At 40.1% G+C, this 15,369-nt stretch overlaps 1 protein-coding gene across 3 annotated transcripts in view; it reads left to right on the top strand.

The window, feature by feature from the left end:
- The first annotated feature begins 2,005 nt into the window (after positions 1-2,005).
- CFI (complement factor I) overlaps positions 2,006-15,369 on the top strand; it is a 41,601-nt gene continuing 28,237 nt past the window's right edge. For 2 of the 3 annotated variants that reach the window (XM_053923015.2, XM_053923014.2), the window contains exons 1-2: positions 2,006-2,211; positions 11,005-11,052. In XM_053923015.2, the coding sequence (XP_053778990.1) occupies positions 2,155-2,211; positions 11,005-11,052 (105 nt within the window). In that variant the 5' untranslated portion in view covers positions 2,006-2,154. The remainder of the gene's footprint in view (positions 2,212-11,004; positions 11,053-15,369) is intronic. The other variant, XM_053923013.2, reaches the window with a different exon arrangement.

Here is a 15,369-nt window from a genome sequence, read left to right as displayed (position 1 = left end):
GGATCACAAAGTATTTAATCTTTCAACAGGGGATCCCATAGGACACCCTGTCGGACAAGGGGAGCCACTTCACAGCAAAGACGATGTGAGAGTGGGCCCATGGCCATGCCTCATTGGGCATCACATGCAGCACCATTCAGACCCAATGTCAGAGAAAACTGGAACAGCCTGCCCAAGGCAGAGCTGAGGTGCTACTTGAAGGCAGTATTCTGGGAAGACTGGGTGCTATCCTCCTGGAAACAGCAAATGCATTAAACCGAAGATCTTCATGCAGTATTGTATCCCCCAGAGAGGGAAGACACAGGTACGGGAGCCCAAGGAACAGAATCAGGAATGACCACACTTACCATCACTTTTTTGAAAGTCTCCTGTCTTGCTGTTTCCTTTCTTGGCAGTTACTCCTCAGTCTCCACTAACAGATATGTAAATTGAGGAGGTGCCCCAAAGCACTTCCCCTTTCTTTCTAGACTATATCATATACTGTCTGTACAAAGGCAACTTCCCAGTTCTATCTCTTCCCAATGGCCAACTGGGGACTTCTTACTTCCTGGCCCCACAACTGTGGACCCTGCAGGGTTAGGGGTCTTGTTCCCCACAGGAAGTACACTTCTGCCAAGGGCACAGCAAGAATCACACTGAATTATAAGCCAAGCCTTCTGGCTGCTGCACATTGGGTTCCTGGTGTCTGGAGGCCAGCAGGGAAGAAGAGGAGTCACCCCGTCACAGGGTTACTGACCCAGGTCATTCAGAGGAAGAAGGACTGCTGCTGTACAATGTGTATGGGACTGTATAGCTACTTTGGTGTCTCTTGTGACGGGAAAGGGATAGAAGCAGCAACTAGAATGAAATGGTAACTACTGCTGGGAGGGGTTGTGGGCCATCAGGTACCCGCTGGAGCTGGCAGAGGTGGAAGGTCAGGGTGAAGGGAATCTAAATTGGGTAAGATGAGTACCAGTTGCAGCCCCAAGATCAATGACAAGGGCAGGGGCTGTAGTTTTTCCCATCACCTCCCTCTTCTAAATTTCCCCTCAGAAAGAGAGGCCCACTGCAGTTTTCAAAGAGCCACTCTCAGAGCACATATGGTAAGTAGATCTAAAAGATATAAAAGGCATAAATGGTGGAAATGATTTTCCCATGTCCCTCCTTCAGGGAAGGTTTTGCTGCCTAGCTGTGAAGAGTGTGGTCAGCAGACACCTACTTCTGACTGACTTTGTCTGTTCCTTCAGGGTCTGCCTCACCTAAGGGTGTGCATTTCCTGGGCAACCTACACCAGGTGACTGAGAGCAAGACAGGGTTTAATGGTCCAGTCACTTCTCCCTGAACTGACCCAGGGACACAGTGGCAGGTCACTCACTCCAGAGCTCCCCATGGGCTGGCCAAGGCTGTGACAAAGCTGCATTGTAGTCCAACTTCTCTCTCTGCTCATTCCTGCTCCTTCCCCCTTCCTTTCACTGGAGTTCATTGCTAATAAGTATTTTGCACCCGCCTCCCAACTTCTGTCTCATGTCTGCTTCAGGAGAACCCAAACTGTGACAGCATTCCTGCTGTCACAAATTTATTTTACAAATGTAAGTGAATCCAGCCCTATAGTTGGTGCCAGGGAAAGAGTGCTCATTTTAAAAAGGTGCTTTTGCACTGAGAGGATAAGGCTTGACCAGAGCACAGCCAGCGCATGGTAAAGGGGCTGTTTTGTTGAGGATGTTCAACGCGTTCAGCATAGCCTTCAATCTGACGCACTATTCCTCTCTGCCATCACCTAGTCTTCAACTGTGAGGGGAAATGTTATCATTTTAAATGTTTTAACAAAAGCATAAGAAATTGTCTCCCAGTGTAGTTTCTGTCTTCCTTAGAAAACAGAACGGAGGTTTTACTCAGTACCAAGAGGGGAAACCAGTTGCCTCTGGAGAAAACACAGTCCCTATTGGTTGCCCCCTCAGCTACTTACTGGGAAGGACTTTTTTTGTTTCGCTTTGTTTCAGTTACGGTAAACTCTTTGGATTGCAGCCAAACTCTCTACAAGTTCAAAAGTCCAAAGCTCTTGAGAAGGCTTGCTCTTTTTAAATATTTTTTCAGAGGTTAAATATTAAATTTGAAAAAACTATCTGGGGTGGAGAAGCATCCCCAGGAAAGACGCCGACCCTGAGTGTCTCCGACATGAAGCTTGCTCATGTTATTTTGTTACTTTTGTGCTTCTACTTAAGTTTTTGCAAGGTAAGTGACTCCGAATTTATGCAAACTACTTTAAGAAAATATTGTAAATACTATAAAAACATTAAAATCTTAAGACAATCTTGATTTAAAGATTACATAGTTCAGTTACCAACAACAGGAGGATATTAGTGACAAAGATTTTTTTTTACTATCTGGATGAAAGAGCTTTAAGAAATTGCTTTTCTGTGTGCTTTTATCTGTGCCTAGAAATTAAACTGAATAAGAATTTTAGTAATGTAGATCTGTTACTTACGGTATTCATATTAAATAAGTATTTACGAAGTTCCTTCTACGTGCAAACTATAGCACTGAGCAAATGACAAGACTGATCGGGTCAGCAGTCCTTCAGTACAGTTGCAGCAAGGTGATATACATATGCCAGTGAGGAAATAACAAGCAAGATTCAAGTAACATTTGAAAATACAAGAGAAGGAACTCTTACAAGACAGTATATATTTAATTGCCAAAAAATGGTGCAAATATCATGTGCCAAAGGACTTTATAGAAAGAAAAATTCCTTCCTGCTAGGAGGTCAGGAAGAGTTTATGGACCAAGTAGGACTTAAGCTAGACCTGTATGTAATTCTGGATTAGATTTGATAGGTGAAGAGAAAGAGAAAGTGATTTCTAGCATTTCCAGCCTGGAGAAGCAGCAAGTGCTATGGCGGAAGGATAGCAAAGGCTCCTCCAGATGAATAAACCCATCTGATCAAAGTGGAGACATTGTGAGCAATTCAGGGAGTTAAAACTCAAATGACAGACTGTAGCCAGGTTGGCAATTCGTCCATTAAGGTTAGAGATGTTGAAGACATGTGAGATGTTTATTGAGCATTGCCTAGTTTTGTGATCAAAGCACTTTGAAATGAGATTTCAAAAACTGTTTTTGTCTTAATGCCGGTTTATAGAAGCAACAATTTAAATAAAACTACCTGAGAAATCAGAATTACATACTTTAAGTTTCCCACAACTTCTAAAACATATAGGCAATGTTTATAACAGAGAACAAGTGGAAATAAACTGAATATTCGTTGATAAGAAATTGATTAAATCATTGTACATCCCTACGTGAACTATCATGTACCCATTAAAATAATGCATTCTACATTTACTTAAAAAAGACCTTACGAAAACCTTGATTTTGCTCAATAAAAAATATACACACACACGATGTATCTGTGTGCACACCCATACGTGCACACGCGCAAATGCACACGTGCGGCTGCTTACACAAAGGGCGACTGGGAAGCTCTCGGAGAGTAGATACCAAACAGATGACCGGTGCTCTCTCTGAGTGATGGGATTACTGGTGACTCTTATTTTCTGTTTTACACATTTATGAATTTTCAGAATTCAGAAGTTGTTTCATTCATTCTTCATTTTTCTTTTTTAAATACCAAATAAATGTGTGTTGCTTTATGATAAGAAAAACTGGGTTTTTGGAAAAAAAAAAAGACATTTCAGCCACATTTTCAGTTCCTGGGACAAAAATAGAATAAAAAATAGAATGGAAAATAGTAGTTCTCGCTTACAAAAAGAAGAGCCTCTTTGTTGTTGTTGTTGTTCAATTACAGTTGTCTGCATTTTCTCCCCACCCCTCCACCCCACCCCAGCCAACCCCACCTCCCTCCTCCACCTCCATCCTCCCCCTTGGTTTTGTCCATGTGTCCTTTATAGTAGTTCCTGTAAGCCCCTCTCCCCACTGTCACCTCCCCACTCCCCTCTGGCTATTGTTACATTGTTCTTAACTTCAATGACTCTGGTTATATTTTGTTTGCTTTTTTCTTTTGTTGATTAGGCTCCAGTTAAAGGTGAGATCATATGGTATTTGTCCCTCACTGCCTGGCTTATTTCACTTAGCATAATGCTCCCCAGTTCCATCCATGCTGTTGGGAAGGGTATAAGCTCCTTCTTTCTCTCTGCTGCATAGAATTCCATTGTGTAAATGTACCATAGTTTTTTGATCCACTCATTTGCTGATGGGCACTTAGGTTGCTTCCAGTACTTGGCTATTGTAAATTGTGCTGCTATGAACATTGGGGTGCACAGGTTCTTTTGGATTGGTGTTTCAGGGTTCTTAGGGTATAATCCCAGCAGCGGAATTGCTGGGTCAAAGGGCAGTTCCATTTTTAGTTTTCTGAGGAAATTCCATACTGTTTTCCCCAGTGGCCTCACCAGTCTGCATTCCCACCAACAGTGCACTAGGGTTCCCTTTTCTCTGCATCCTCTCCAACATTTGTTTGTGGATTTGTTTATGTTGGCCACTTTGACCGGTGTGAGATGGTACCTCATTGTGATTTTAATTTGCATCTCTCTGATGGCTAATGATGCTGAGCATCTTCTCATATGTCTCTGGTCCCTCTGTATGTCTTCCTTGGAGAAGTGTCTTCAAGTCCTTTGCCTATTTTTTAATTAGGTTGTTTGTCTTCCTGGAGTGGAGTCGTGTGAGTTCTTTATATATTTTGGAGATCAGGCCCTTGTCTGAGGTATCATAGGCCAATACGTTTTCCCATACTGTTGGTTCTCTTTTCATTTTAATGCTGTTTTCTTTAGCCATGCGGAAGCTTTTTAATTTGATGAGGTCCTATTTGTTTATTCTTTCCTTTACGTCCCTTGCTTTAGAGGATGTGTCTGTGAGGATGTTGCTGTGTGGAATGTCTGAGATTTTCCTGCCAATGTTTCCTCTAGGACTTTTACGGTGTTATGACTTATATTTAAGTCTTTTATCCACCTTGAATTTATTTTTGTGTATGGTGTAAGTTGGTGGTCAAGTTTTGTTTTTTTCCATGTAGCTGTCCAGATCTCCCAACACCATCTGTTGAAGAGGCTATTTTTGCTCCATTTTATGCTCCTGCCTCCTTTGTCAAATATTAATTGACGGTAGAGACTTGGGTTTATTTCTGGGCTCTCTGTTCTGTTCCGTTGGTCTATATGCCTGTTTTTATGCCAGTACTAGGCTGTTTTGATTATAATGGTCTTGTAATACAGTTTGATATCAGGTATTGTGATCCCTCCTGCTTTGTTCTTATAAGTTGTCCTTATTTATTTAACAGGCAGCATTTTGAGAGGAATTAATATCTGTGAAAATTCAGAACTTCTTAAAATATTAGTTTATAAAAGAATGGAATCTGAGAAACAACTACTTTTAAATGAAGGTTACTGTAGAGATGACATAAATGTGTTCAAAGAAGTTTTAATACGTATCCACATTGTCAGAATGAAATAAAATATATACAGCTGGATGAAAGTTTTGTTATTTTGAAAGCTGGGAGTAGATTTTCTTCTAGGTAATAAGGAGCCCCACTCCCTTTTTATATCAAAGCATTCTGAGGGTCTGACTTGGATGTGGGTTACGTCAATGGCAGATGTGGTTGACAGTGGCATGGACTAAAATGCCTCTGAACAGTGAAATGAGAAGTTCGGTTTTACTGAACCTGAGCAGGCGAAGATGTAGAAGACTCAGGAAAGGATGGCAGAAAACTCCAGAGCGCAGAGGGCGAGGCTGCTGTCTGAATGACCAAGGAATATGAAAGAACAGGGAAGCCCAGTGTTTCAGTCAATGTGGTTGTCTGCTGTGATGGTTCTGTGCTGTGACATAACTCCTCACTGAAACCTTACATTTTTATTTTACTCTAAAAGTTTATCGTAGACCTGGGTTTACACGGGTAGTAGTTCAGAAAGAAAGAACTAGGGTGATGTTTAGCAGAGTAACAAAGATAGTATGCACAGGAGGCGACATGCAGTGCAGAGAATGAGGGTGGCAAACCTTGGCAGAGGAGGCAAATGCAGACACTTACCACCCCACAAAAGGACAAAAAAGTTAAGCAGGCTGTCAGACGAGCTTAGTCAGAACTCTGATTCTCAGTCAAAGGCGGCCAGCATCCAAGTGAACTCTGAATGAAAGACAAGGCAACTTTTAAGTGGCAGGAAAGCTTTGTGGCATGTCTGCTTGCCCTCGCCCCCCCACCCCCGGCTGGGCTCCCAGCGCAGTGGCAGCCCTGCAGACGGCAGCCCGCATTCCCAGGGTGGAACTCTAAGCCTGAGCACAGCAGACTTCATTTAAAAATAACAGTGTGTCAGTTCTAACCTGCTTTGGGCTGCTTGAACGCCTGTCTTTATTTTACCTAATTCAGAACCCACTCGGAGTGCACGCAAAGGCAGCAGGCATTCCTCAAAAGCATTGGAAGGCAAACGGACAACCTGCAGCCACCTGGGACAAAAGATTCCAGTTGAGACATATGGAGCTTGGGAGGAAAAGTTAGAGAAAGAGTGTCCATGGGAAATTAGGGCATTCGGCAGCCCTTGTGCATACTCAGGAATTTAGAAAACAATACACATGCCCAGGGCAAGATGCATACTCAGAGGAGACCGAATAAGACCCTAAATTTACAGCTGTAAACAATCTCTAGGCTCAGTGCAAGCATGAAGTGAAGGCCGAATCAGAGTAGTAAATGGCCTGGCTAAGCCTTGCTGTTGATTTCAGCAGTTTCTTTCTGTATTTCTTTCCTTCCCGTCTTTCCTTCCTTCCTGCCTTCCTTCCTTCCTTCCTGAAGGGAGCTGGAGAAGCCGTGGTTGAAGTCCGCCTACACTGCAGGGCACAGTGAGGAGCCAGAGACTACTTAAATCATCCTTAGAACTGCAATCATAGTAGTATATTTTTTCCTCTTTGAACAAAATATAGTTTTGCTGTATTTTTACCATATGAAGTATTTAAAAAAACAAAAAGTGGAGAAATTAAGGCATTCTCAGATGGTGGAATTAGTTGCTAGTAGACCTCTGCAAGAAATGTGTCACAGGAAAGGGGGTGCTTCAGGCTGAGCAAAGGATGCTGGACAGTAACTTGAAAGCATACGAAGACATAAAAACCCTTGCAATGGTAATTTTTTTTTGTATTTATGTAGGTAAATACAAAAGCCAATGTTATTTTATTTTTAGCTTGTATCTCTTCCTTTTATTTCCTTAATGATTTAAAACACAAATGTATAAAATAATCACAAATCTACGTTAATAGTCACACAATGTATAAAGGTGTAATGTGTGATGATAACAACAGAAAAGACGGTATGGAATTGGAAAGGGGCAGAGTTTTTATAGGCTCCTGTAGCTAGATTGGTATTAATGCAAACAAAATTGTTCTACATTTAAGATTTTAAGTATAATCCCCATGATAACCACAAAGAAAATATCTTTAAAAATATACAAAAAAGGAAATGGGAAAAGAATCAAGGCAGTTCACATGCAAAACATCGACACAAACGAGGCAGTAACGGAGGAACTGAAGGACAAAAAGGCGCAAGGCACAGGGAAACAACAGCCAAGGCAGAAGTAAGGCCTTCCTCATCAGCAGTTAACTTAAATGCAAGTACATTAAATTCTCCAAATAATAGGCAGAGATTGGCAGAATTTATTTTCAAAAACAGCAAACCACGATCCAACTATATGCTGTCTACAAGAGACCAACTTCAGATCCAAAGACATAAATAGTTTGAAAGTAAAAGACTGGAAAATCGTATTCCATGTACATAGTAACCAAAAAAGAGCTGGAATGTCCATGTTTATACAAGACAAAATTGACTTTGTATCTTGTTACAAGAGACAAAATAGAGCATTAGATCTGATAAAAGAGTCAGTTTATTAAAACATAAGATAGTAATAATCATACCCACACGAAACAATAGAACCCAAGATATATGACTCAAACATTGACATAATTGAAGGGAGGAAGAGACGATTCTACAGTAACAGTTGGAGACTTCAGTATGTCATTTTCTATAGCAGATAGAAAATCTAGACAGAAGATCAATAAGAAAATAGGGGACTTTAAGAACACCGTAAGCTAAACTTACCTAACAACTAGACATAAACAGAGAACACCCAACAACAGCAGAATATACACTTTTCTCAAGTTTACATGAAACATTTTCCAAGATACACCATATCTTAGGCCACAAAACATGTCTCAATAAATTTAAAAATATTGAAGTCATATGAAGTAGTTTCTCTAAAGACAACAGAATAAAGCTAGAAATCAGTAATAGGAAAACTAAAAAGTTCACAATGTGTGGAAGTTAAACAACATATTCTTAAACAACCAATGGCCAGGGAAATTAAGAAAACTTAGAGATGAATGAAAACAAAAATATTAACATACCAGTACCTATAGGACATGGCAATTCATAGCAGTAAGTGCCTGCAATAAAAACAAAAAAAATCTCAAATCAATAATTTACCTTTTCTCCTTAAAGAACTAGAAAGAGAAGAGCAAACTAAATCCAAAGCTAGGAGAATAATATCTTTAAAATAAAGTTTATTATTCTTTTTTCTTAATATACTTAATCATTGTTAAATTGTAATATTATTATTCATTATTGCAACAGACCAGTATACAGGTATAATTTTCCCCTTTTTCATTAAGTACATTAATGTAATTAAAAATAGTTTATTTACCTATTACTTTCATCGTATTTGTACTGTACTATGCATTTTACTTTTTATAATTCTATTTGTTACAGGCATGACTTCATATATATACATAGTGGTTCCCCCTTATCCACGGGGAATATGTTCTAAGACCCCCAGTGGATGCTTGTGACTGCAGATAGTGCCGAACCCCATATATACTATGTTTTTTCCCTATACATACATTACTATGATAGACTTTATTTCAATTTATAAATTAAACATAGTAAGAGATTAACAGCAATAATGAATAATAAAATCGAACAATTAAAGTATGTTATAACCAGACTGATGCGAGTGACTTTGGCCGTTATTGAGTTACTTGAGCAATGTTAACGTGATTAAGTTACTGAGACACGGCAGTACCACTGAGTCAATCTGACAACCCAGTGACTAATGGGTGGGTAGCCTAGACAGTGTGGATTCCCTGGACAAAGGGTGATCCACATGCCAAGTAGAACTGGGTGAGACAGCACAAGATTTCATTACACAGCACAGAATGACATGCTGTTTAAAACTAATGAATTGTATTCCTGGCTGGTGTTGCTCAGCGGATTGAGTGCCAGCCTGCAAACCAAAAAGGTGTGGTTTGATTCCTGGTCAGGCAACATGCCTGGGTTGCGGGCCAGGTCCCTGGTTGGGGTGTGCGAGAGGTAACTAATCAATGTGATCGAGATTTCTCTCGAACATTGACGTTTTCCTCCCTCTCTGACTCCCTCCCTTCTCCTCTCTAAAAATAAATAAAATCTTTAAAAAAAATTAAAATGGGTACTCATTCCTTTGATTCAGCAACTTCATGCTCCAATAAGTACTAGGAAATGATGTGTATTATATAAAAAGGTTAACTATAACATTGTTTATATATATATAAAGTATATATTATTTATTTTTTATTTTAAATTACTTTATTGTTCAATTACAGTTGTCTTCATTTTCTCCCCACCCCATCCAAACCCACCTCCCTCCCATGCTTCCACCCTCCCCCTTGGTTTTGTCCATGTGTCCTTTACAGTAGTTCCTGAAAACCCTTTATATTAATAAAAGCTTGGGAACATTGGAAACCATCTAAAAGCCCTTTGGGAGACTAGTTATAGGACCACTGGCTGTAAATTGAACTGGTGTGGAGGGCAGAGCTGGGGAGTAAAATAAGGGCTCACACATAGGATGATGATCTCTGGGAAGATTTACGAAGAACAACTAACTGGCTTATCTGAAGTGAGGGCCAAGTGGTATGAATGGATAAGGGAATGAAGGAAATAGAAGTTTTGAAGGCACCCTTTTAAGCCCATTTGTTAATTTCTATGTGTTTCTTATTTTTTTAATCAATTAAAAATGAAAATAACAACAAAATTTCAGTCATCTTACACTCATTATACATATATAAATTAAAAAAAAAAAACAAGACCAGTGATTTTGTCATCTCTAAGGCAAAAATAATGGAGTTGAACCGCAAACGATGTGGGGAAATAGGAGAAAATAACTGCTCGGGAGGCCACGGCGAGAAGGAGCTGAGGCCACGAGGGGCCTGAAACTCTTTCAGGGGCAGCGCTTCTGATATGGCTAACTTTCAGGATATGAGTTTTTATTTGTTTCCAGAAGAAGACAAAATTTTATATTGTTTACTCTTTTTGACACTTTTCTATTTTTTCCCTGAAGTTTTCCAGGGAAATCATGATTATATCAGTTGGCTAATGCTATAATAATATAATCACTGTAAAATCTCAGGGGCATACAAATGTTTCGTACTACACAAGTCTTCAGGTTGGCTGGGGATCAGCTGGTCTAAGCCGGGCTCTGCTGGAATGGTTCTTCTTTGCTAGCCTGGCCATGTTCTTCTCACAGGTACAGCAGAAAAGCAAAGGGGCAATCCCAGTTACACAAGTACTTTCTAAGCATCGCTTGTGTCACATCTTCTGACATCCTGTTGACCAAAGCAAGTCACATGGCCAGGCCCAGAGTCTAGAGGTAGGAAAGTGCACCCTGCCCCCAGGGGGAGACACAGTTCAGGGCTGGGATGAAGGGAGCGTGGAAGAATTGGAGTCATAGGCAATCCACTCCAATCTCCATCATGCTAGCATTTATTTAGGATCTTTGTACAGGATGTTCATTTGTGCTTTCCCGTGTATTTTTCATTTGATCTCACAACAACTCTGTGAGGATATTACTTTTATCGTCCATGTTTTATAGAAGAGGAAACAGAATCAGAAAGGTAAAGTCACTTACAGTTATTTAGCAGTAGAAGGAGACTTTCTACTTTTTTACAAAAAGCAGTGGAATGGGAAACTGGTGGGCTTTTTCTCACGTTGGTCATAGTTGAGTTTTTTTCTTTTGTTTACAGGTTAAAGGGCAAAAGACAAGAAAATGGAATGGGCGGAAGGACGCAGAGGTAAAGATGCTGGGGCTGAATAAGAGATTGTTTCTTCGTTTTCTAATGGCCAGCAATTGATCTGAAATGGTTTCACTGTAGTCCTGCCTGGAATAAAAAGATAAAGTTCACATCAAAGTAATTGCTACATCATTACAAATACCAAGGAAAGGACAAAAAAAATCTATGTACACAAAAAAGTAGCCTTAGCTAAATAAGTTAAATCATGTTTTATAGATGACTGGGCTATAGTAGTAATTGCTAAAAATTACTGAATACGTGCTCCCAGTATATATGAATATGTTTACTTTCAAGTAATAAATACACGGCTATACAAATAAATGTACCTTAAAAACAAATAAAATGTCAAACACATAAATAATATTTTAATAATTTTTCTCCATTAATCTTTAATGGAATAATGTCACTAAATACATTTCATTAGTTTTGAAATTTTTCATTTGATTTAAACATCATATTAGTTTGAAAAGATAGCTCACAAAGAGCAACATACACCAACACATAGGGAGAAGTCCATCATTGATAATATTAGATGTAAATCTATATTTCTAATAGTCTGATTAGGGGACAAGCCTGGCTTTCTGTCATATCTGATCAGATTTGCATTGTTTTTAACCCCATGATGTGGCTGATGGACAGCTTTTACTGGGGCTAGAAGTATAGACTCTGTCATTTTCCTATTCACCATTGTTGTATTTTGGCATTATTTTTAATCCAGCATTCATTTCACTGTAAGAATGTCTAAGCCACATGTCCATTTGTGAAGATTATGTTAATGATTATATTAGCTAAAACCAGATTATACACAATCTTATACAGTCCATAATGTTCCTTTATCAAGTACATATACATGATCCTCTGTCTTAAAATACAAACCCTCTCTAAACTCCATCACCCCCTCCAATTAACGCCCACCTTCTCCATGTCCTTTCACATCTAAACTCTCAAAAACATGCTGTGCTCAATTTCTCTTTTCTCATTCTTTCCCGAACCCAGTCAGGCCTGAGTTCGCACCGTCCTACCCAAACTGCATCTGTCAAAGTCACCACCTCACTGGAGGTGCATCAGACACAGCCACTACTCACTCTCTCCTTCCTTCTCTTTGTCCCTGTGCCATCATTTTCTGTTTATTTGCCTGTCACTTCACGGGCCACATCTTCTCATCTCCTCTACTAAACCACCAACACTGCCCAACCCCTAAGTGTTGGAGGGCTCACACCCTCCAATGGTTTTATATTTCATTCACAGAATAAGCCAAAATCTTTACAGTAGCCTATAAAATTCTACATGATCAATTGCCTGCCCCTCCAATACTCTGACCTCCTATCTTCCTGTTCTCCCTCCAGCCACAATGGTCCCCCTGACCAGGAGCACACCCCACAGCACGTATGCTTCTACCCCCCAGCTCTTCCATAGCTGTTTCCCCTGAAGGTGACACGCCACCCCTAGATATCTGCATGGCCTGCTCACTCACCCTCAGATTTCTGCTCTAAGGTAAACTTCTCCCCAAAGTCTTCCCTGACAACTCTATACAAAATAGCAGTCCTCCTGTCTCTCTCTGCTATTTCTGTCTCTCTCACCCTGCATAGCATTTGTCACTGTTATGTCATCCTGCGTATTTATTCTTTATTCTTTTTTGCCTGCTTCTCCTACTGGAAATGGAAGCTCTTTGACTTTGTGCTGCAAGCTGTAGCCCCGGAGCTAGAACAGTGCCTTGCAGGGGGGAGGCTCCCAACAAACATTGAACGACTGTGTTATGAATGCAGACATATGTGCCAATCCATTTTTAAACATTAGTAAAGATTATTTTCCTCCTCCTTTTTCAATAAAATATATCAATTAATATAATTTCTGTTATTTTACCCACTGGATTATCTTTACACTCCCAAGGTATGTATAATCTACTTTGAAAAGTATTGGTCAACAGGAATGGTTTTAAGTCTTTGGGAAGCGTAAGAAACCTTATGGAGTTTGTTTAAAATACAGACTCCAAAGCCTGTCCCAGAGAGTCTGGGTCAGAGGGCTATTGTTTGGGTCAGAAAATCTGCATTTGTAAGACAATGCAAATTATCACACAGATGGCCTTGGTCAGGGTGTCAAACTCCTTTTCACCAGGGGCCACATCAGCCTCCAGGTCGCCTTCAAAGGGCTGAATGTAATTTCAACTCCTTAACAGTTAAGGAGTAGTTACATTTATACAGTCCTAAAATTATTTCAGTCCTTTGAGCACAACTTGTGGCCCCCAGTGAAAATGAGTTTGACACCCCTGGTCTAGGGACACAGTTGGAAATAGTTGATCCATGTATTTGGTAGTGTTTTTCAGTCTGAAACTACAAAACTCAAGAAAAATGGGAAAACCTTTTACAGCATGCCTCGGTCAGCTCAAACACTGCCCACACACAGACTGATTTAGGTTCCATGCTTCCTAGACAAGTAGTTCTCAAGGTTTTGGATTATGGACACTGTATCTAGGTGTCCAATCTCTATCAGTCAGTATTGGCTAGGGTATACAGCAGTAAAAACCATATGTGTATGGTTTAACAACAAAATCTCGGTAGCTTAACAACAGAAGTTAATTTTTGCTCATGCAAAGTCTACTATGAGTCTTGGTGACTCTCCAGGGAAAGTGTTCCCGCATTCTAAGGCTGCTTTGGTGCTGTGGTGTCTCTGCAACACAGGTCTCCACTGTCGCCACCACAGGGCCCGAGGAATTTGGGTCCTTGAACACTGGCAATTAAATGCTTCCACCTGAAACCAACACATGTTACTTCAACTTACAGTTTATTGGCCAAAGCGAGTCGCCCCGATATCCAACTTCATGAAGAAAATGCAATCTTCTCATTTGCCTGGAAGTAAAGTAAAATAAGATTTTAGTAAACAGTATTAATATTTACAGCAAATAGAAACATTAAGAAACACTTAGATCTACCATCTCATGTTATACCATCCACTACACATACGATAGAAATTATTATTTTAGTGTCTGTTATTGTGGGAAGGAAGTGACACAGTTAAATCAGCGACGATTTAAATAAGCTTGTTTTGTACTAATTCTAATAGCATCGACACACATTGGAAAGATAGGCATACAGAAATGTGTGAGGCACAGTTGATTTCTGTCTTCAGGTGAAGTGTACAAATACATTTGCAAATCCGTTCAATAATACGCTGGAATGTCATCAGCCTACTGCTCTGGACATTGAGGACCCATGGACACAGGTGACTGCCCAGTCCCATTATTGTTAAAGCCTACTGTCATCAGCTCTTACCCTGTGTATAAACAAACCTTCCTCTTCCTCTTCCCGGCAATTGCCTCACAATGTCTATTTCTCTTCTGATTATTGTCAACGGCCACTGTGTTGGTGTTAGCCATTACCATCAAACTAAAGTTTAATTTAAAATGATAATATTATCATAAAGTTGATTGCAACCTATAGTAAGAAATTGTAGGAACAGCAAATGCATTAATTTCTAAGGCAATCCTCTCCTAAATACTCTGATTACATCTTTTCATATCCCCTCCTCGACCTCATTTCAACAGTTTTGCACCCTCTTCTGAAAGCTTCAGTCTTTCCCGTTCTGTGAGATCCCCAACTTTAGTCTATAAGCATGACGAAATCTCTTCTAACAACAAAAATCTCTCTTTATATACCATCCATTGTTTCTCCTTCAAAACTTAACACTTAGTCTTTTCTCTACTGAAAGCATAACATTCCTTTTTGTTTAATTATTTTTATCAAATTAATTCATGTAAATGGCAAATAATACCATAAAGCTTCAAACCATGGTGACGTTGAAAACGTTTAACCATCGGTTGGGCGTAGATACTGAGCGGTCAGATGGGACCACCTGAGATTCATCGGTCAGGCTTGCCCGTCTCCTCCCTTCAGGCTAGTGTGCCCATTGGGACAGGAGCTTTTACTTCTCTGGCCAGAGGCACAGAGTGCTGCTTACTAACTCATTTATTGAATTCATTGATAAATGAGCTAGTGACCTGTCCTCCAAGCTTCAGACACACATTTCCCCTTCCTACATATCTCCTGATACATGTCCATCAGGCACCTCAGTCTCAAACCAGATTCATAATGCTCTGATTTAACTTAATATCTATTTTGATTAATGTCATTATACATCCTTACCATTACTCAACTTCAAAACCTAGGACCCACCCTCAACTCCTATAGGGAATAAACTGTCCAATGTCATTGCTTTTGCTTCGCGAGTGTCTTCCCAAACCTTTCTCATGCTGACTCCTGCTGCCTCTTCCTCCCCAGTTTCCTGAGCAATGCCCACCCCATTGGAAGCACAGCCCCCCTA

The sequence above is a fragment of the Desmodus rotundus genome, chromosome 4 (assembly GCF_022682495.2).
Source record: "Desmodus rotundus isolate HL8 chromosome 4, HLdesRot8A.1, whole genome shotgun sequence".
In the NCBI taxonomy this organism is placed as follows: Eukaryota; Metazoa; Chordata; class Mammalia; order Chiroptera; family Phyllostomidae; genus Desmodus; species Desmodus rotundus.
This window is presented reverse-complemented; position numbering and strand designations above follow the sequence as displayed.